The sequence below is a fragment of the Phyllostomus hastatus genome, unplaced genomic scaffold (genome assembly GCF_019186645.2).
Source record: "Phyllostomus hastatus isolate PE091 unplaced genomic scaffold, TTU_PhHast_1.1 phas_contig_40, whole genome shotgun sequence".
NCBI lineage: Eukaryota > Metazoa > Chordata > Mammalia > Chiroptera > Phyllostomidae > Phyllostomus > Phyllostomus hastatus.
In genome coordinates, this window is record NW_025333872.1 from 80173925 (window position 1) to 80196967 (window position 23043).

General features: G+C 36.5%; 1 protein-coding gene across 5 annotated transcripts in view; it reads right to left on the minus strand.

Moving 5' to 3' along the window:
- Positions 1-865: 865 nt before the first annotated feature.
- REPS1 (RALBP1 associated Eps domain containing 1) overlaps positions 866-23043 on the minus strand; it is a 78844-nt gene continuing 56666 nt past the window's right edge. For 2 of the 5 annotated variants that reach the window (XM_045843847.1, XM_045843844.1), the window contains exons 10-20: positions 20076-20156; positions 14532-14619; positions 13618-13719; positions 12822-12894; positions 11172-11290; positions 10288-10352; positions 8283-8468; positions 7141-7236; positions 5120-5268; positions 3779-3884; positions 866-1140 (exon numbers count right to left, since the gene is read on the minus strand). In XM_045843847.1, the coding sequence (XP_045699803.1) occupies positions 1072-1140; positions 3779-3884; positions 5120-5268; positions 7141-7236; positions 8283-8468; positions 10288-10352; positions 11172-11290; positions 12822-12894; positions 13618-13719; positions 14532-14619; positions 20076-20156 (1134 nt within the window). In that variant the 3' untranslated portion in view covers positions 866-1071. The remainder of the gene's footprint in view (positions 1141-3778; positions 3885-5119; positions 5269-7140; positions 7237-8282; positions 8469-10287; positions 10353-11171; positions 11291-12821; positions 12895-13617; positions 13720-14531; positions 14620-20075; positions 20157-23043) is intronic. The other 3 variants (XM_045843845.1, XM_045843849.1, XM_045843848.1) reach the window with 3 other exon arrangements.

The following is a 23043-nucleotide window of genomic DNA, read 5'->3' on the forward strand; positions in this document are numbered from 1 at the left end:
AGGTAAACTAGAAATCCTGAGGAGTTTCCATTTATTCTGTGACTAATTAATGTCCTCTTAGGTTTTAAAACATATTACTTGAAAATAATCTCTGTAGAGACTGATGAGTATAAGCTTTTAAAAGAGAGTTAAGTGCATACATCATCCAAACAGTAGTGATGTTTGCAAGTGGATGATACTTATGTTGGTTGTAGTTCAACACTTTCCCTTCACTTTTAGCGTACAATTAAGAACAGTCTGTCTTCACAGCTATTTTATAAGTTTGCTGCTGAATTAAAATCTTACACAAGCCCTGGCTGGTGTGGCTCACTGAACTGAGTGCTGGCCTGAGAACCAAAGGGTCACTGGTTTGAATCCCAGTCAGGGCACATGCCTGGGTTGCAGGCCAGGTCCCCAGTAGTGTGTGCGTGAGAGGCAACCATATATTGATGTTTCTCTTTTTCTCCCTCCCTTCCCCTCTTTAAAAATAAATATATAAAATCTTAAAAATATTTTAAGTCACTGGTGAACCTGATGAAATTTTCATGAGGAAAACAGAACTGACAAGGAAAACTGAAAGTACCACATTACTCCAGAACAATGTTGATTACTGCAGAGCTTATGGTTAAAGAATGCCCTATCCAATATAGTTCTTTCAAATAAAAAAAATATAGGAAACTCATTTTAAAGATTTTTATAGAACAAAGATGCTTTATGTGTAACATTTAGTTTACTCAATTTTGTCTTCTTTTGCAAATAGGCTTGAGATGTAAAGAGAAGCCCATTCTGTAAATCCAATCAGTGTGAAGTTTTGGCCACTTAAGTGTAAGGGACCAATACTGATGCTTTGGAATAACAAGGGTGGTGTGTGCCAACAAACACAATATACCTTCCAGAAAAAGTCATCCTGACCCTTTTATTGTTGAAATTAAAAAATAAAAGATACTTAAATACAATGGTGAACATAGAGGGCAAAACAGAATCATAAAATTTAACGCTGACTTAAGCAATGAGCTGTATGTTTGGGTCTCCAAATTGGCTTGAACCCCAAACTGCTCAAGAAGGGTATGTTCACAGTTAACGGCAATTGGCTTATAGGTGAGAGAATGGTCGAAGCTGTTCCAGTTGAACTTCCAGGGAAATTCTCTCCTCGAGAACATCCTGCAAAAGGTGAAAAGCCAAGTTATGTTTTAACACATATAAAAGTGAAGGCACACCTATCAACAGCTCTGCATCAAGAAAACAATTTTAAATTATTAAGAAGATGAAGGGACAACTACTCATTTTTTAAAAAGATACTTCACTTTAGTAATGTTTCTTTACGTATGTAATATTAAAATATGCTATTAAAATATCCTTATTACATAAATCAGGATAATAAACTGTTTTGTTTAATAATTAGAAAAGCTAGTATTTCAAAAGATGGCTATTATGCATGAAACCTGCACGAAGCATACCCCCTGCAAAAACTGTAAATGAGTTAGCACAGGTTCATTCTTTCCCCTGGTGATTACGTCCGGTCACAGCAACTCCCACACCTCATGCTGAGTTTCAGTTTCACAAAGAATAAATTCATTTTGCAATCAGAATTTCTAGTCACTGTTGATTTTGAGCAGTCTTTTCAGATAGTCGGCAAATTCTAATTTATCTACTTTCGTTCCCCCCACCCATCATACTGATAGTATCATATTTTAACCAAACTACCTCTTCCTATTTGGAACCATACTTCCTATTTCTATTCTTGGAGATAATGAGAAAAGTGATTTTTAAAAAGGCTCCTCTACATGTTTCTATGATTTTCTTTAGTTCTTCAGAAAAACACCCATTAACAAAATTTTCATCTTCAGCATGGTACTAGCAGCTTGTCCTTAGTTTTATATTCTTTCTTTACAACAAACCAAATTTATGAATACAGAACATGAAATATCTTCTTTGATTAAAGAATTCTATAAGAATGTCATTCATTCAACATTTATCAAATGCCTAATGCAATACTGTGATTTATAAGAAATACACATTTTTCATTCAGATGACCAAACTATATCTCTCATACATATCTGGTCTTCATCCATAGTTCCTGGCTCACAGCTCCCCAAAACCCTAGGAATTTCACAAGCATTTGGGGGGTCGGGGAGAAAGCATCTTTTGTTATGTCAATAAAAATAACTTTTGGAAAGCACCTAAGGCTGGTTGGCAGGAGAACCAACCGAGTGATTAGAAGGCTGGAATTTTTATTCCCACCCCTGGGCTGAAGGTTGAGTCAACAGCCAATGACTTAATCAACCAGGCCTCATTGAAGCTTCTGTAAAAACCCCCAAGAACGGTATCTGGAGAACTTCCGGACTGGCGGGCACATGGAGGTGTGGGGGAGTGCTGCCTGGAGAGGGCATGGAAACCCCGTGTCCCCCTCCCACAAACCTTGTCCCATGCACCTTTCCCATCTTCCTGAGCTACATAACCTTTCAGAAACCAGTGTTCTAGTAAGGGGTGTAGTTCTCTGCATCCCGCGAACCTTTCTAGCAAATTAATCAACCAACGAGTGGGCCAGTTGGTCAGAAGTGCTGGTAACAACCTAGACTTGTGATTGGCATTATTGAGGGGGAGGGGTGTCACTGGAATTCCATCTATACCAGGTTGGTCAGAAACTCTTAACCTGTGGAACGAAATGTTATCTCCAGGTAGATAGTGTCAGAATTGTTTGTTGGTGTGGGGGACCCGCTCCCAATGTTGGAATTGAGCCTGGGAACCCCAAAAACCTAACATATGCTAGGTTTAGGGGATACAGACAAGATGGTTGTAAGTTTACCTAGGAGAGTTCCAGTTTACCTCTGATGTCCTGGCCTAAGAACTAACTCCCCTCCCTCTCTTATCTCAAAAGTTTATTGGTTTGGACATAAATTATATGGTCACCCCAAACAGAAATGATTGTAATTTACCCTCAATGAGTTCAGTTTAGCTAATAGGGCAGAAACAAATGTGCCACAGATAATAACTCCAGGAGACTGTGATAAATGCTGGATGTGAACAAAATGTTATAGAAATGAACGAACTCTGTGGTCGTTCCGCATTTCTGCAAATTCATTTCCACTCATCTTTGTGGCTCACAACCTTGCTACTCAGAGTGGGGGCCAACGGTCTGGAAGCATCTCCAATATCTGAATACTTACTAGAGATGCAGAATTCTCAGGGTCCTACATGTTGAAGTTGAGAACCACTGGTTTATGAGACACGAATGCTCAATGACATTAAGCCATAAATGATCCTGGCTGTTAATTTTTGTTCGTAGGGATTAAAAGAAGTCATGCTGGAGTAAGAGAAACAAGCCCATGCCCCTCACATACAGAAGCACACATAAGCCCGAAGCGCCACTTCTATCTAAGGCTTGTCTTATCTTTTCCACAGGTGAGAAGATCTAAACTGCCTCTGTGCTGTCTCTCTTCTTTAGATCTGTCTGATGAAAGGATAGGCTGACAACACTCAAACCCTCTCAGAGGAAGAGTGCAGAGAGAGCCGTGTGTGTGATCTGGGAAGTACCGCAGGTCACCACACGTGCTTGCTTGTTTCACTATAGAAAATCAGGAACATTGTAAGAACAGCAAGGCCTTATAAGGCAGTCATATCAGAGTTCAGTATAAGAAATTCCTATTAATATTAAAAGACTCAAAGACATGTAAAACATTTTAGACACATATTTCTCTTGCTACATGCAAAGTTTCATACTAGTGTAAGAACTGCTGGATCACTTCTAAGTTCCAGTTCAACTCTGAGATACTGAGTCCACGCAAGGAAACTACCTTACCTTTAACTGTTGCTGTAATTCACTGTTCAGTCTGGCCAAAACTGTGTTGGCTTCCTTATTGCGTCTAATTGATGCCTGAATAGCTTTCTTATCTTTCCCCACAGACCTGAGAAAATAAAGAGGGCAAAAACAAACAAATAAATAAATAACCAACCTTCATCTCTTATCTTTAAATTCTCTCCCTTCATTCCTGATCTACCTCTAAAGACTTCATTTATTTTTAGGGAAGGGAAGGGAGAGAGAAAGGGAGAGAAACACTGGTGTTACAGAGAAACATCAACTGGCTGCCTCTAGTGCGTGCCCCAACCAGAGACTGAACCCTCAACCCAGGCATGTGCCCTGACCAGCAATCAAACTGGTGACCTTGCGCTTTGCAGGATGATGCCAAACCAACTGAGCCATGCCAGTCAGGGCCCTGATCTCTAAACTAGAAAGCAGAGGGAGCATCTTTTGCCTTATTAGTATAACTTAACCTTACTTAGTTTCAATGGTCAACCAAAGGTATCTAAGCTTCAGAAACTCGATTATTGTTATTACTGTTTTAATTATTCTTCTTCTATGGTCACCTGGGTTTAAGTTAGTCTAGAGCAGGCACTGGCAAACTTTTTCTGTAAATGGCCAGATAGTAAATATTTTAGCCTTGGAAGGCCATACGGTTTCCACCGCACATTCTCATTTTTTCTTTTCTCTCTTTTTCTCTCTTCTCCTCTCCCTCTCCTCTTTTTATAAAAATGTAAAAACCATAGTTCATGGGACTTACAAAAACAGGCCATGGGCTGAATTTGGCCCATGGGACCTAGTCTACCAATTCCTGGTCTAAAACAACTATAGTTAAAGTATCAGTGTTACTCTACACTGTTAATTTTTAAAAAGTCTGCTTCAGGGTTTGCAATAGGGTACTAAAATGGAACTGGAATTGAATTCAATAAAAGAAGGAAAAAATGGAAAGATTATTCTACTTACTCATAAATGAGAAAACTCTCAAAGAGCAAAAATTAAGAACTTCTCTTCAACTAAAGAACTAGTCCGACACAATTTCTTTCTGGTTGATATTTTTAATTGCTGTGCTTTTTAAAAAAATACTTAAGATTAATTTATTTTTAGAGAGAGTGGATGGGAGGGAGAAAGTGAGGGAGAGAAATATCGATCGGTTATCTCTCACATGCCCCCCAACCAGGGACCTGGCCCATAATCCAGGCTTGTGCCCTGACTAGGAATTGAACTGGAGACCTTTAAGGTTTGTGGGATGACCCCCAACACACTGAGCCACACCAGTCAGGGCTTAATTGCTGTGCTTTTTGTTCCCAGTAATTAAATGTGTTTAGGAATAGCTTTGATTACCTAGGAAGAGGAGGCTGTGATGTAAGAACACCAGCTAAGACACCTGTCTTTTGTGTATGTTCATCAACTTCTGGCCTTAACTCATCTTCTGATTTTAATCTTCTTCGAACAGGTTTGGGTGGTGGAGCAAGAGGTGTTGTACCTTTGCTCTAGAAGACAAGAATTCCATTAATAATGAGCATTTCCTAAAGACACTCATGGTCAATCAAAACTGCCAACATCACTTGCTTTCCTTAAGCCACTTATTCTCCAAAAATTAAGTCACTTTTCCTACTTTAAAATAATTTGCCATTTGTAGCAACACAACAAGAAAGGATATTCCTGCTTGACATCACAATTGTGACTGTACCCTTTAGACAATTTTTAAAGAGTAAATAGCAGCTCCCTGTGAGCTGAATCTGACTCAAACCTGTAATACTCACAGACTTAACATAATGATGATATAAGCTTATATACACCTGTTCAATAAACATAAAAGGGAGTCTCCAGAAATGTGCATCGATTATCACCACAGAATTTCCTACTCAAAAATACCAATCAGTGTCACCTTAATGAAGAAAGCAATTTATAAAGAAGTGAAAAGCCAGGCATTGTTAAAAAAAACAAAACAAAAACCCTTCACTAAGGTGCACAGTAATTGTAACTCATGAAAATGAATGGATGTTTTGTTGGAAACTGTGAATCTGCCTTCGACAGAATCAAATACAGTATTTAGTATTTATCACAACCCGGTTTGACCTGTTAATAAACGAAAGACTCAACTGCCATCTCTTACCACATCTATTTTTAATTTGTTGCCAGGAGCTGACAAAAATTAACTATTAAAAAACACCACAGAACTACTAATGTAGTCAACACTGAAGTGTCCAGAAAGTAGAATTTAACCACTTTCAGAAACCAGTGCTATTTTAATAACTATTAGGAATGTCTAGATGAAAGTAGAAAAAAAATTAGCAAAATTTGGGTAGTGTATTGATATCTGTAACTTACTTGGAAATGCAAACAAAAGACAAGGAGGACTGATACAGATCAGTGATTTTCAATTAGTGTACTGGAAGAATTGTTAAAACATGTAATACCTAACTGTGTAGCCAGGGGTACTGTCCTCTTTTCCCTTAGATCAAGGGGTGTCAAACTCATTTTCACTGGGGGCCACATCAGCCTCGTGGTTGCCTCCAAAGGGCCGAATGTAACTTTAGGACTGTATAAACGTAACTACTCCTTAACTAGGGGCAAGGAGCTTGGCGCTGCAGCTGGGTAGAACAAGGTACCAGGCCAGATAAAACAAGGTGGAGGACCGGATTTGACCCTCGGGTCTTGTGTTTGCCACCTGTGCCTTAGATGGCCAAACAAAAAAAATGACAGCCAACATAATAGCCATACAGTGTGAATAAATCAAAATTATGCCTATTTTTTTTTTGGTCAGACTGGCAAAAAATGTATTTTTTGGTGTGCCACAGATTTGTAGTGTTTTAGCTTATGTTGTGCCATGAGATGAAAAAGGCTGAAAATTGCTGATATAAATAGATATAAGAATAGAGAAATATGCATAAAGCAAGTATGATAAAATACTAATGGTACAATAAAGGTATAGGTTTATTGATTAAAATGTAAAATTCTTTCAACTTTTCTGTATGCTTAAAAATGTTCATAAAATGTGAGAGAAAAAATTATCCCTAGAACAGTTAAAGACACACAGAATATAACATTAACCTTAGAGGGCTGATAATTTTTCCCTATTATACTTTAAAAAATCCTGAACTTCCAAAAAGGAAGTTCTACTATACGTATTTAGATCACTTTAATACCACATAAATGTTGATAACCTGTGGCATGGACTAATATAGATGACAGACTACCACCTAGCATTTTTAACAGGCAGAGGCAGCAGAATGAGTTAGATGACCTCTAACTTTATTTCTAAGATATCTGTCATCTTTAAAATCTTAAAAAGTAAAAATGATTTCCTGTAACATTCTGTACATAGAAAATGGCCAATATTCTGAAGACTTTTTGCATACCACATTGGCGGGAGCACTAGCAGCTGTCTTTTCTTCGATTTTACTCTCTGTTTTGGCAACTCGAAGAGAACTTGCAGGATCAGAAGCTTTTTCAACCTAGAGATGAATACACAATATTACTAATTATATACAAGTAATATATAATTATGCATAAATACATGTCACACATCAGAGTAAAACGTTAAGAAACCATTCATTGTGACAGTGAGGAATCTGAGATGAAGATGAGAAGGAATTTGAGAAAACCCTGTAAAATGGCCGTTCCCTGCTGCTGCAGGGCAGAGAGGAGGGCAGGTCACTGATCTGAGGGTGGGAGGGGATGCATCCACCCCAGAGGCACAGTACCAGTACCCAGCACACACCAGCACTTCCCCTCAGGTTCTCCCCTGCCTTCCTGGAGGTGTGGTCCATACCCTGAGTGGCCCCACAGTGACACAGAAGGTTACAGGTTTGAAGAAGTGGCTAGTAGAAAATTTTCCGTGGATCACATAAGAAACCTTTAGCGATGATGCCAGTCAAATAAACATGGATTTTGGGATCTGTCAGAAAGGCTCGACAAGTTGAGACAATCAGAACCAAGGTTTTAGAATTCCTCTGGTCCCTCCAATTCCGTATTTATTTAGTGAGGTCAGGGAACCCTAGGGAAGTTCTTGCCACCAGGACTAAACAGAGTCTTCTGCAACGCTGTCTGCAAAGATGTAATCTGTAAATCTGTCTAACTGAAGTGACTAACTCTCATGCTGTACAAACTGAGTGTAGCTGTGGTGACCAGTGCCTGTTGCTACATAGAAATCTTCACCAAATCAGAGTCAGAAGCTCAGCATGAAGATGCAACCCAGGGACCTGCTTTAGCCAGGACCAGATGGTTGTGTCTTTTCACACAACAGCTACTCCCACCCAGATTCTGATTCTTACTAAGCATTACACTGCAACTAGCAGATGTCTAAGGCCAATGAAAAAATCGAGAAGCAAGGACCTGGGGAATACAAATCCTCTCAAGGAAGCAGCAGCAGATATTTTGCTCACTGACATTCACTCTTAATATGTGCTCCTTTGGAAGTTCCTCTGTTTACAGACAGACTATGAATATGATATGGAAAGAGATTCCCTGTAGAAAATTACATGAGCCCTTAAAAACTAACCGGCAAGACTTCTGGATGTTTCTCAGCTTCATCTTTTTGTTCTTCATTTACATTTGAGGCAACAAATACTTCAAATTGGCTGAAATCTGCAAAATTTGGTTGTTCCGGTATCTGCTGAGGTGAGGTACTGGTGTGAGTTATTAGGCTGTCAGCATCCACAGGCCGATGCACTACGGGACCGGGGGCCTATGCCGTGGTTTGGAACAGAGGGACAAACATTTTAATGGTGTAGCAGTCACAAAGGGTCCTCTTCTTTGAAAATATTGTCATGAAAGTGATCTGTTTTATTATCTGTAAATTCAGCAAGGTGAGCTACAGTGACATTAAGCTCTAAAAAACCCAGAAGCAAAATGCTAAGACACACACACACAAAAAAAAGATAACAAAACCCCAATGAAAGAGATACTTTTACAAAACTATTATTGCAAAGAAAGTGCATAAGGAGGGAGGAAGGTCTGGCCCTACTCTCTGATTCTCTATTTTTTTTTAATTGGGCTACTGCTTAACAGATTGTTCTTTAAACAAGTTACTTTTTTAAATGTTTCATTGTATTTCTAAAAAGGTTATTTTTAATGTGAAAACCAGTGCACTAACGATCCCTCCAGCACTTCAGTGTACTTCACTTCAATTTGTCCTCCACTCCTTTGCTAGGCCAATCCTACAATTTTCCATCGAAAAACACATTTGCTGAGGATCTCCTTTTGGCCATGCACTATGGCTGTAAGATTGAACAAAACAAGTAAGGTCCATGCCCTAATAGAGCTCACAGTCCACTGCAGGATGAGTGAGGCACAGGTTCACAAGGTATTAAAACAGAGTGTGAAATGTTTTATGACAAAGGAAGTACAAGATGCTATTGGAATAAATCAGAGTTCTCTTCCTTGCTTACCCTTTAAAAAATTCCCATCTCTAAGAAAAATTCTATCCTCCTCAGAATGACATATAGGAGAGGCGCTGCCCCTTCCTGACCTCTTCAGTTCCCTTTTCCATCAATTCGGTTGCACTGAACTAACTCGATTTTCCTTGAAGAACATGCCAGACTTACCTCACACCTCTGTGGCTCTGTGGGTACCATTCCGTCTGGTTGGAATGCCCTCTGCAAAAGGACTGTCACTTTGTCTTCCCAGTCTCTGCTTAAGTCTTACTTCCTTCACTTTACTTAACCTTTTCAATGTGACCCCTGACTACTAACTAGTAAAGGTGTAGCAAAGCATTTCATAAACACATCTACAGTTACCCTTATAATACCTGTTTATAGTTCTGTCTTCCCCACTAGACTTGTTCTTGAGTTGAGAGAGAAACTCATTGGGTTTTATAGCTTAACCCCAGTAAAAATACATCTGTACATGTGCTGGTACTTTAGATGAAATAAACACTGGAATATTAAATTTCAGTATCTTTTATGATTAAGAAACCATCTTTTTAACTGCAAACACCCAACTTTATTTTAAGACTCTAAAAAAAAAATCAACCAAATTCATTTATGTAAAGGTAGTCAGTCAGGCACGTAAACTAACAGCTATAATCCAGAATCTGCCCAGGCACATAATAGTTTTGTGCAGATCGACACAATGTCACACTAGCAGGATGCAGAGGCCACCTACTACGTCCTTTACTGATGCGGCGACACATCCAGACAGTTGCAGGAGGTTGCTGTGAACTACTGCTGGACCCAGCAGAGATGGACATCTCGGATCTCCCGATCCTTTGTTCTGTCCACTAAACCCTCCTTTGTCAAGACACTATCCCACTAGCCTTTGGTTCACTATGAAGCATCTTTCAAAAAAAACAAACAAACAAACAAAAAAACAACCAACAAACCCTCAAATCTTTACTGGAATTATCTTTCAAAATAAGACTTTTCTTCTCTGAATTAACTGCTCAGAAGGAATGACAATTAGGCAATTTCGCATCTTCAACATAATTCTAGAACAGAATCCAATACCTCACAGACAGACCGACCATGGGGAGTGTAATGACTGATGCTGAGTAATGAAAAAAATACCTGTGAGGGCTGAGGTCTGGGAGGCACTGCAGGAGGATGGGCAACAACTCCGGCCTGTTGTTGTCCTGCATGGATACATAAGTCTTTGTTTTAGCAAATATAAAATTACCTTGCTAGTAGAGCAGGTTGAATGAATATAATCAAAGGACACAGATTTCTAAGACTGTCTGGTAAGTACCGGAAGGCATACACTGTCTTATACAACTGTCGAGGTGTGACCTAGCGGCCAGATCGCGCAGCCTTTTCTCAGACCTCTCTTCTCTCGTTTGGTTGCCCTGCCCTGTTCCTGTAATACCATGCAGCCTTGGTTTTCACCCCACATTCTGACTGATCTTTAGCCATCAAATATGTGGACTTCCAATTTTCTCTTTTAATTAATACTTTGCTCTACAGTTTCTATGTAGATGATTTTCAAACCATACATCAATCTCTCCTAGCCCACAAATCCAGCGGTCTGTTGATATCATTCCTCATCATTCCAAACTCATCACGTCCAAACAGGACATCCTCACCCAGTGTCCCAACTTTTCTATTTTGACCAACATAATAATTACCAGTTACATAAAAATTAAAATCTCAGGGTCAGTTATGACTCCCCTCTCTCCTCTGTCAGCTAACTTAAGACCTATTAGCTTTTCCTCCTTAATATCACCACATCGTGCTTTTAAAATCTCTTGTGGCATCTCTCAGGCTCCCATCTTTACCACATGAATTCAAACACATTTTAGACAGTCATTAAGAAAAAATCACTTCTCATGTGATACTTTTTAAATTTGAGTTTTTCCTTCAGATAAATATTTAAAGACATACTGAGGATATGTCGTGTGCCCTTAATTAACTCTAAACTCCAATGATTGCACGTTTAATGGCTCTCTAACCCCTACCTGTGGTGACTGCAAAGGTCCGATTCATGTCTAAAGATGACGATCTAGAATGAGAGGGCTGTGGCCTTGGAGGGGGAGGTGGCGGTGCGGGGTTATCAGGTGACGTTCCTGAATGAGACCTGCAAAGTTCATCGCATTACAGTCGGTCATGCTACTGATATTGAAGCTTCTTCCTTTTTTAAGCATTCAAACTGGGCTAAGCATCAAAGGATATTTTCTCGAGTAGGTATACAGCACTATTTATGATGTGCGTTAAACAAGTAATTATTTAATGTGGCAAATAATCTTTTTATAAAGTATAATTTTACATTTAACAAAATTTCAAAAAATTTGAAAAGAAGGTTAATTATTAACAAGAATTCAAGGTAGACTAAAAAACTAGTATGATGTTTTCCCATTCAATGAAAGGTACTATGCATTAGTCTAAAATATTTATTTTTAAATATGAGAAGTTCTACTTTCAGATAAGGATAGTTTTCAACTTATTTAAAGTTTGGAGTTTGGAAAATCAAGGTAGAATGTGGCCCAACTACCTGTGGTTCCCATGCCGGTGTTACCACTGGCCATACCATTTTAGAGGCGACTACACTTACACTCAGCTCACCCTAGAGATGCACTTATTTGCTACCAAAATGTTCTATATTCTGAAAAGAGTCTTGTGGACTCTGGCAAGCTGATCCTCACTTATACGGATAAAAAGCAGAATAAAATCCAAGATGACTGAGAATTTTAAGTAACATAGGAAAACTATATGAAGAAGCGAGCAGCCTTTTGACTCCAAGCTCTTCGGCAATTCTGTATTACTACTAGCCTCTTCCTATATCCTTCACGTGTGTGTTAAAAGGTACCACATATAAGAAACAAGGGGGGAACGATGCTTCTGTCTGTAGTTTTTTTGTAAATGGTAGAGCCCTTGCAGACAAACCCTTGCCATCCTCATCAGATCCCCCATCCTTTTAGTTTGTGCCTGAAAAATTATACATAATGCAGATCTTTGGGTCAGTAGGTAGCCCAACACTGGGCTGGGGTTCTGGATAGCTTTTTAAAACACAGAAGTCTTTTGGTGATTCCCCTAAGGCTATAAAAGGAAATCTGCACATTTATTACTTAAACAGGCTCTCATGTTTACCTAGAAAAGGACTACCAGCATTAAATTGCTACTGCAAATAAGTTATAAGCCCTTCTTTTTTTTTATTTTTAGATTTTATTTCTTTTCAGAGAGAGGGGAATGGAGGGAGAAAGAGAGGGAGAGAATAATCAATGTGTGGTTGCTTCTCACACAACCCCTACCGGGGACCCGGGCTCCAACCCAGACATGTGCCCGGACTGGGAATTGAACCAGCAACCCTTTGGTTCACAGGCCTACTCTCAATTCACTGAGCTACAGAAGCCAGGCAGAAATTATCAGTCCTTAAATCTTCCACAGAATGCCATGAGACAATAAGGATTTTATTTGTTTTCTGTTCAAATTGGAAAAAATAAAAATTATTTTTCTTTTACATAAATTAATAGGTAATCTAACAGCTTTCAGTGAAGCAAAGAAGTAAAGAATAGAGAAAAATACATAATTTATACTTGGTCCTAAATCATTTTAAATATTAAAATGTAACAAGATATTTTAATATGTTTTTTATTGACAGAAATACTGACCTTTGACGAGTTACATTGTTCCCGATCTGTTCTGGGTCTGAAGTAAAAGAGTCTGAACTACTGTAACCATCTGCTGATAAATGGAATATATCCTACTTAATAATAATAATTTCTTCACTTTCACTCTATGTGCCTCAAACAAATATAACTGAATTACTGTTTCAAAGCAGAGATATTCAAAGACTGGCTAACAACAGTTCATCCCAGTATTACCATAAAAAATTAAATGTAAATCAAATAATGGCCTTTTTATACAATAAAATACTATGCATATAGATTGTTACAAATCAGAAAAGTTAATACTTAATAACAGAAATATTCAGAATAAGTCACATGAAAGAGGGTCAAAAAACAGTACATAATTACCATTTATCTGCAGGGTGTTAACCACCTGCTAAGATATGGGTTGCTAACCCGCCTTTCCTCTTATCTCCCCTACAAAATGTAAGCTCCATAAAGGCTCAGACCTGTTTATGTTACTGCTGAACCCCCAGTGTCTAGAACAGAGCCTGGCACACAGGCCGAATACCTAGATACTAGTATACACAATTCCTTGTGAGAGAGGGAGAAAGGAGCTAGTGGGAAAGAGCCAAGGGACTAAATCTGGCTATTGGAGAGGAAGAGCAAACAGGAGGCCTGCCTTGAAGCAGGCTCAGGCAACAACGGGGAACCACTGACTATTCTCTACCTTATTCGGTGAAGACAGTATTAAATGGCTATACATTTGCATCATTTAGGCTCTAAATCCAGACTTAATGAACTTCTAATGGAAGATGTAATGCTACATTTCACTTACCTACAGTATTTCCAGAAGCAAATTTCACTGATGAATTTATCTTATTTTCTTCTGATAGGTCAGACGGTTTCACAAGTAATGGGCTAGTGGGATTGGTATGATCTAGTAGAGAATAGGTAAAAATACAAGATATAGGTATCGGAATTAATAAATTTATAAACCTCAGAGCCCATGATAAAACTTCATTTAGATATTACAAAGAAGTAGCAGATAAGAAAAAATACTTTTTTTACACAAAATACTACTTTAATTAAAAACAAATATAAGCCTATTTATATAGAAATATGTTTTCTGACATAATAGAAGATATTTTATAATAAAAAAGTCAATTTGCATGTTAATACTTTGTTAATTTTATCCCTTTAGGGTAATAACTTGAACAAAATTTTGATTATTTCATGGTACCAGTTTGGCGTTTTTAATACAAATTCCGTAACAAAAATGGCTGTAAATAAGTAATTTATTATGCTGTCTTATAGGAAATATATTTACCTTTGAGAAACCCTAACTATAAAAAATTTCATCTAAAATGAAGAAAAAATTCAAGAGTTTAAGCAAAAGAATTTCAAAGCCAAAATTTAACATATGCCTCTTCAGTTACAATTTTAACATACTTTAAATGAAAATTCACAAAAGTGATCATAAAAACACAGAGTCAGAAAAGGCACATTTTCCAAACGTCCTTATGTAAAAGTTTTATAATTTAAACTAAAAAATTTCCTTTTATAAATGGTAACATAACTTAAAATATATATATAAATATGCACACATATAACTGTAGAAAGTACTGTTGAAAAATTAGCATTTATGAAAGAAATCTGAATGCTGACAGAATAATTACTTGTGTATTTTAGTTGATGCTAATGTAAAACACAACCTGCTAACCTAAAACACAGTCTAGCCAGCTTCCTTACCGTTGCCAGTTCGTTTAAGCTCCATTTCCTGCATGTGGATTTTGCTTGGAGTCATCCGAATGGGCACTGGATGAACAATAGCAGTATCCTAGAGACAAACGAGAGGGAATACAGAATTTGTATTAAAAATGCTAAGCTGATACCATGAAATAATCAAAATTAACAAAACTTTACAAATACTAGCTAGACTCTTCATTCACACTAAGGTAAGCACGAAAATTAATTTAAATTAAAAGTTATAGAATTATATGTAAAAAAATCAAATTCACTATATATGCTAACAATTTGATTTGTTTGATAAAAAACATTTTAACTTCTGAATGATTAATGGACTGCATAAAAAATGACCTTATAAAAGTACAATTTAAGACAGTATTCAAAGGCAAAGTATGAAATGATCTGATAAAATCATATAAGTCTGAACCTCTCAGGTTAAAGTAAACTGAACTATTTCATGAGAATCCAAAATCAAATAACAGGAGAAACTCATTTTCAGAAAACTGATGAAGAAAATTTGACACTTCTCTTTTTCATATATAAAAAAAAGTTAATGAGCTGCCTGCTATGATTGTAATAGTAGGCATAACACATACTTTTATAGATTAGTTCTATATCATTCTAAAATTTTGCATACAACTTCCACCCAAAAATCCATTTGTTTAAAGAGAGATCAGTAAGACTCCTATTCAAAGATTCTAACACTCTTCTTAAACCTTTTCAAGACTGTAATACATCTGATATTCCTAAACTTCTCGAATGGCAAGCCTTGTTAGAAAAGTAAAGAAACTGGTAGAAGAGACTTTTGCAAAGAATGAAAGAGTAAGGCAAGGAAGAGGGGATAAACACAAATGGTAGCCTCTCAGAAAGGGACGGAAAAGAGAAAGGTGCACCTGGGAACACAGGCAAGCCTGACTGACCCTGGGAGCTGAGACTCCCAGCGGAGGAACCAGAAGGGGATCAAGCATTTGGCTTAATAGGAGCACACCAGCTGAAAAATACTGTGGAGGGGGCTCAGAACCCTATATGAGAAGTCGGTTTGTATGTGTGCTGCTGCAAAAAACTGAACGTGAGATCCTTCAAGTTCATATATCTAGTAATGAGTCAAGTTTATACTTTAGTATAAAGGATAACAACTTTTCAGTTTCAGCTGAACACCACCTTGATGACAGTATTGAGTAACACTAAGTCTCTGCTAGAGAAAGTTAAGTTCCAGCACACCATTTCTTGTTGAATAGCTCTCCTTGGCTTAGTCTCATAGTCTCCAAATTCAAACAGTTCATAACAAATTAATTTTTTATTGCAATTATACTGATAAATCCATTCATAGTAATTTCCTGCCTCTGTACCACTGAGATTCTGGACAGGGATCATGTATTATTATCCAATTAACCTGAACTCTAAAATTATAGTTATCAAGATGAATATTACAGATGGATGAAAGTTTAGATTCCTCACATAACAATGAGTCACTCACAGGAAATTATTTATAACAGTACACTTAAGATGTTGTTATGGTTATAAAAACATGGCTTTAGAAATAATTACCAGTTTTTTAACTTACAATTTTTAATAGCAGAAATAACTGCTATGAAAATCAGAATTTTATCTTATAATGCAAGATTAAAAGAGAAAGGGTACTTGGTGACACATTAAGTTTTTATTCCAACCCCCTATTCCCCAAGACTAGAAAAAAACAAGGAAAATTTATTAGATGCTTTAACTTATAGCATATACTGATAGTTTGTGTATACTTATAAAACCAAATTTATAAAACTTAAAACAGTTAGAAATATTAAATAGCCTTTTCATGTATTTCTAGTACAATAAATGGAAGTACAATAATGACTCCAAGAAAAGAAAATTATGAATGTGCTATTCATTCTCCCAAATAATTTAAATTTCTACAGCAGCAAAGCATGTACTACATACGTCACCCATACATCAACTGGCTGCTATGGGCCTGTAATAGCTTTAGTCCAATGGACCCTGATACCAGCAGGAAAAGGTAATTCCTTGAAGACTGGGGACCAGCATATCAGAAGCTCGTGTGATTTCACAAATGACCGTCACACAGGATAGAGAGCTCTGACTTTAAGCATTTCAACATCCAAATGAAGAACCATGAATGCTTACAAGCCTCAGAGTCCTGAGTCACAAGATGCCCAAGTAATAATACTTTCTCTGCTCCAAATTAGAATCCCCAAATTTAAAAAGAGAGAAGAAAGTATTAAGACTGCCTGGCAGCTTCTCCCCACTTTCTTCTATTTAAATAACCCAAAGCCTTTAGGAAACCCATTCCTAATCACTCATGACACATTTGTATCATCTATTTGGACATTTGATTTTATACAATTTAGTACTTTACTGAATATTATATTAATGTTCAGATATCTATTTTTCTACTCCCTTTATATTCTGTCATCCTGTCCAAATCCAGCCCTGCCTACTTTCTGTCCCTTTGTCACTAAATTAGTTCAGGTGCTCATCATCTCTCTTTTGACCCCATCAATCTTTCACACTATTGCCAAGTGATCCCCCCAGCTTCCTGTTCCTCCTCATCCTCATTCTATCATGGTACTTCTCGTAGCCTACAGTGCCTATGAGATTAAACTTTGGTTCTTAGACTAACATACAATGATATTCCTGGTCTGGTTCCAACCACATCGGTCAGTCCCCATCATTCCTCACCCCCCACATGTCTACCCTCTATTTTCACCACACTGAATTTGATCCTGCTCATGATATTCTCTCTGCTCCCAATGCTCTTGTTCTTCCAGTAACTCATTAACAACTCAGCACACAACCATAAATACTTCTGTAGAAACCTTTTGGGCTGAGTTGGTCCATGGTTCTCCACCCACAGTTTCATCCACAGCCATAGATGATAATTATAATCAGCTATATTACAAAAATCAAGCTTATAATAACTAACCTGCGGTCTACTTAAGACTGCAACTTTATTTTTGACATCTTTGTAGTCCTAGAAAATATCACAGGCACCTAGAAAGGGGCTCCACCAAACTAGGTGAGTTGGCTGGGCATAATCAGTGATCAAACTCACTTCCTTTTCATATCCTGAATTGCTTGGAAGTTCTGCAGCACTCAAGATCAGGCATACATCATGGAGAAGACTAGTGCATTAACTTTTTTCTCAGTCTAGAATTCCCTTGCAGAGGCAGATTCTGCCAGAGGCAATTAACTGACAAGCAGCTCAACAAAAGTGACCAAGTTTCTGCAAATGAAATATTAGAAATTCAATTTCACCACAATTCTGGGAGACTAATGATTAACTATCTCATTTTGCATGTGAGGTCACTGTGCTGTGGGATAGCTGTTTCCAAGTGCTACAGAGCAGTTTAGAGCTTTTCAAAGACTTTCATTGTTTTGAGCAAATGGCTAATTACCAATTTTAGCTTTAAAAATATTCCATTTTTAGGAATATTTTTAGGAATTTTAGGTCTATAATGGTTGTCAAATTCACATTAGAACTACAATTGTTTTGTTTTTTTCTCCAAGGTGATTTTTTTCTAATCTGAATGGACCTTACTTGCGTACAATCCTTATTTACATAAACCTTGCAAAAGATCATTTGGGATTATAGTTACCAGGTGTGTGTGTACAGGCATTATGTCAGGGAGATATTAAATGAAGGTTAAGAAATTCAGGCCCTCAGTGGGAACAGGATATTCTCCTAATTGAAAGTTTAAAGAGAAATTACTAGTTGGGGAACAAAGTTTAGATATAATTTTGCCACCATAAAAGAAAAGTGTTTCTAGGTTCCAGATTATAAATATTTAAAACTGGCAACTCTATGAAATTCAGAGGTCTAAATTCAAGTTTAAAATGTTGATTAAACACTTTAAAAATTTCTAGAGCCTCCAGCCACACTAGAGATACCAAAAGAAAATATTGAGCCATAGTATTTTAAACACTAAAATTCATAAATTTGGATATTATTACCAAGAATTTATAAGAACATCACGATTATTAAGCCAATTTATTTCCCTGCATTTCCTGCCTGTCACGAGTTAACTTATTTTGTTCCTGAATTCTACATTTCATATTTAATGTTCTTTCCTGGCCTGACAAAAAATCATAAAACTGTGAATAATTATTTTAATTATTTCTTAAGGGTTAGAGACTAGAGTTCCTTTATTGCTACAGCAAACCTTCTTTCCCAAATAAAATACTTTAATGGAGTACTTTAAATAAAGCTATCTTGACTGTGTAAGTAGGAGGTCAGAATAATACGGAGGCATGAAACAGAGAGTGCTAAGGTACTGTAAGATTTTCTTTCAGCTTACACAACCTGTCACTTCCCAAGAGACCTTAATTATAGCTGATAATAAGTAGCAAAAATCGTGTTTTTTATTTCTCCTTAATTTTTCTGTTTAAAATGGAAGATTAATAAATGCCCTCAACACAGCAGAAAAAGCAAAAGGCACAGATGACCTACATATTGACTCTTAAATTATTAATAAATTATAAAACACATTAAAAACTTCTATATATTATCTGTCTGAATTTAATTCAACATCATCTTCTATATTTCACATACAAATTCTTTAAAATTGTAAAACACACCACCAAAGATCCATTAAGCTGTTGATGTACTATATTACTTTAAATGCCACTGTCTCAAACATTAAACAACAAGACCATTTTAATTAATAAGTGCTGGCTGTCTTTGAAGAAATATCTAAAAAGAATATATTGTATCCCTTTCTCCCTATCTTTCAACTGAACTCATTTTTAAATCCTTCTTCCCTTCCTACTGCCTCTTCTTTTTTAAAAGTACTTATTAGCATGTTCTTCTCTTTAAAAGAAAAAATAAAAAAAACCCAGGAGTGAATAGTGAGAAAAATAATTACTAGCTAAGGTCTTGAAGTTTTCAAATAACTTGAGATAGTTGAGGTATATAAGAAATTAAATCTATGGGGATAGAATTTATTTTTGAAATCAGGATGTGAACTTTGTAGCATTTTTCAAAGCAACACAGTGAACCACAGGAAGACAAGACAGGCTCCTTTGCACAATGGATCTTTGACTAACAACTCCATTGTTCTGCTGAACTTGATTCTCTTTAACAGAACTCAACACACGATTAAAGTCAAAGCCATACCATCTGGACTATAAAAGATGACATTGTATATTTACATACATAGTACGTATTACATGATGTGTAAGCATACAAATAAAATAGTATTTACTAAGTGTCACTACACTAAACAGTATGTTTAATAACACATACACTCAATTAGCAAATGAAAACAAGTCAACTAAGTCAACTGTCACAAAATGTTTCTTTAGACACATGTACCAGATTTTAAAAACATACAGTTTTCTCTCACCAAAATAACTAGAAAATACAAACAATGGTTAAAAAAAATGTTCTTTCCATCATTAGGCACACAAAAATTGAAAAGCCTATCACTATTTCCCTCTAAGCACTCCACTGAATCATGCATAGCTAAAAACCATAATGAATGGAAATTTGGGTTAATAAAATTAATTTCAAACAAGCAAGCTAAGTGATTGACTTACAGGATCAGCTGGTGCAATGTTAGAATCAAATTGGGTCAGAGTTTGTGAGCTTGAAGAGCGTTCGCTAAATGTCTCCCACTGCTGAACAGACAGAGGAGAGACAAGTCAGCATGATGAGAAAGGTGGAGTAAAGGTCACTGGAGAAGGTTGAGCAAAGTAATTCAGAGGTTGCACTGCAAGTTGTGTTTCATAGGCCTGACAAAATTCCATAATTTCTAATTTTCCATAAGCATTTTATACTGTTCTATGCTGGGTCATCTTGTGATGTAAGGTGAGCGGCTTCACAATCAAATGTATAGTAACAATTTATTGCAATCTCTATGAAGAGATTCAAAACCTTACAGAATTCAAATTCAAAACCTAATATAGGAACCGTGTCTAAGAGGTATAAATGGCAACAATGTAAAAATATAAAGGGGTGTGTTGACTAGACAAAGAATAACTTCAAATCCTCCTTTTAAAATTTAAATGCTAATGTACTGATTTGGTAATGTTAGAGCATCTGAAGTACCAAACTCTTGGTCGAAACAAAGCAAGTCAATGTGACCTGCCAGTGCGACCCCTGAAAGATGATTCTATTATGTACGTGCACATTATTTTATACCTATGTATACTTAATAAAATATAATTGAGAAAAAAGGAAAGATTTCTGGAATTAAAATATATGTTTGAGCTTATGTCAATCTGTAGCAGGTCAACCTCTGCAATCAGCACTAGGAACAGGACCATGCCAGACCAAAAGACAGAACTGCCAATCAGGCACTGCCCCCCCATGCTGGGAAAATCAGAATGCGGCCACAATGAGAGCAAATCAAGCATCTGGGTATGTGTTACATATATAGAAGATGTAGTTTGATATGAAATACTACTCTTCTAAAAGAGGTACACAAATATCATACCTCAAAATAGGTGGAGTAATAAGCCAATATTAATTTTAGTAAATTCCATTTGTTTTAAAGATCTTGGCAATAAAATAGCGTAGAATTTTTATATCAGAATTGCATTAAAATTTGATTAAGAATTATCAGTTGTATTCTGAAGAGGGAAAAACATCTACACATATACAATATATACAAACAAATGTTTACACACAGACACACCTACCCCATTCATCAAAATCCTTTTTATAATTCAGTATGGAAAAGTATTCATTTTTATGCTTCAAAGTTCGACTCATTTAAAATAATGGTATTTAATTTGAGAAGACTTGTAGAAATTATATTTAGCAAATTAATGTATTGATAAATTATTTACAAAAATGGCTAATACATCATTCAACAACTTTGCCTATATATTAGTATTAAACTCATAAAAACTAAGATATACAAAGACATACTGATAAGTTCAAAGTGTTTCTTGAATAAAGAGAGCTCACAATAATTCATTTTTATCATGGGATGTCACTTCAGGGAAGCGACTTACCAATATTTGTTGTTATCGTTTCTTCAATAATTATTGTTGCATGTGTACAGAAGGAATTTTTAAAATACTAATGATGTAACCGCGGAGAAATGTTTAGATACAGATTTTTGCCAAAAAGAAGGCATTTATTTATTTATTTGGTTGCATGAAGTTTTACTTGGTTTCACAAGACTGTACGGAAGCTACCTGGAGAGCAGAACAACACTCATCTTTATAATGTTAGTATGATGGTTAAGAGCATACATAGGCTCTTGAACTGGACTACCGGAATCCTAGTCATGCTGTACAACTTTAAGCACATTATTTAACTAATCTGTGCTCCTTTCACCATCTGTAACTTGAAATTAAGAATACCTATGTTATAGGATTGTTGTGAGGAAGTAGAGTTCATATATGTAAAGAGCTTCTGAACAGAACTGGCACATCAGAAGTGCTCCGTAAATGTTAAGGATTATTATTAGTGCTGTTGTTATTATTATTAGTGTTATCCTCTACAGTGCCTCATCCATATTCACATGCTGAATAAATATTTGTTGAAAGAATCATTAGTGCTTTGTGGTAGAAAATTATTAACATGTCTCAAAGTCAGTGTTAGTTTTATTAACATTTTGATTTTCCACACAGAGTAAAAAGAAAAATAACTATGACATTCATAACCTTATTACTGAGTACTACAAAATGAAACTTGTGCTATCTAAAAGAAAAAGTACAACTGTTTAAATCAGAACATGGACGGGACTTTCATTCCTAGTCTTTAACAATCAGGCACAATTTTATTTAGAATGAATATGGGCTTTAAAATTGAGATGCTCCAGAAACAGTTGCTTTATTTATGACCTGGTATTAATGGAAAAACTACTCTTAATCTGATACTGCTTTTTTAAAAAATGAGCAAAAACAGCCATTTCTAAAACAGTGACCCTACCCTTTATAAAGCCTCTTTCTTAGTAAATTCTTTCCTCCCTCTAGAAAAAATCTCCTGTGCCTAGGAAATCTCTTCTGTACACGGTTTTACATCCGACGGAATGACAAGTGGCACGTTCTATCTCGGGAACAGGTGTCTGTAATTGTCACACAGCAGCAACAAGTACTTTCAACCTGCCAGTCACTTCTGTTTTCAACTGTGCAAAATGAACCAGTGTCTCTTTAACCCAGTAGTAATTTTCTGGCTTAAAAGACATGGAAAACACAGAAGTTTAGAATTTCCTGAAAGCCAACAAACTTAAATATGTAGCACTACCTAAAAATTACACCAAAAATGTAAGAAAAAAAATAACCTGTTCACAAAGGAAACTGCTCTAAAAGGCTAGAACAGCTATTTTTTAACTCAAGTTCTACAGAGCATTAAGGTTTATTAACACAGGGGCCTCAGGCCCATTCCCTTATTCTAATCTGAGTGGGCCTACTTCTATTGCTTTACATAATGTGGTTACAAAGTAATGAGGAGGAGGGGGATTGCATTTGTCTCAAACTGTGTTTTGCATGTTATGCTTGGTCTTACATGTAACATATCTTTTAACCACTGCATTTAACAGGGTTAAATTTG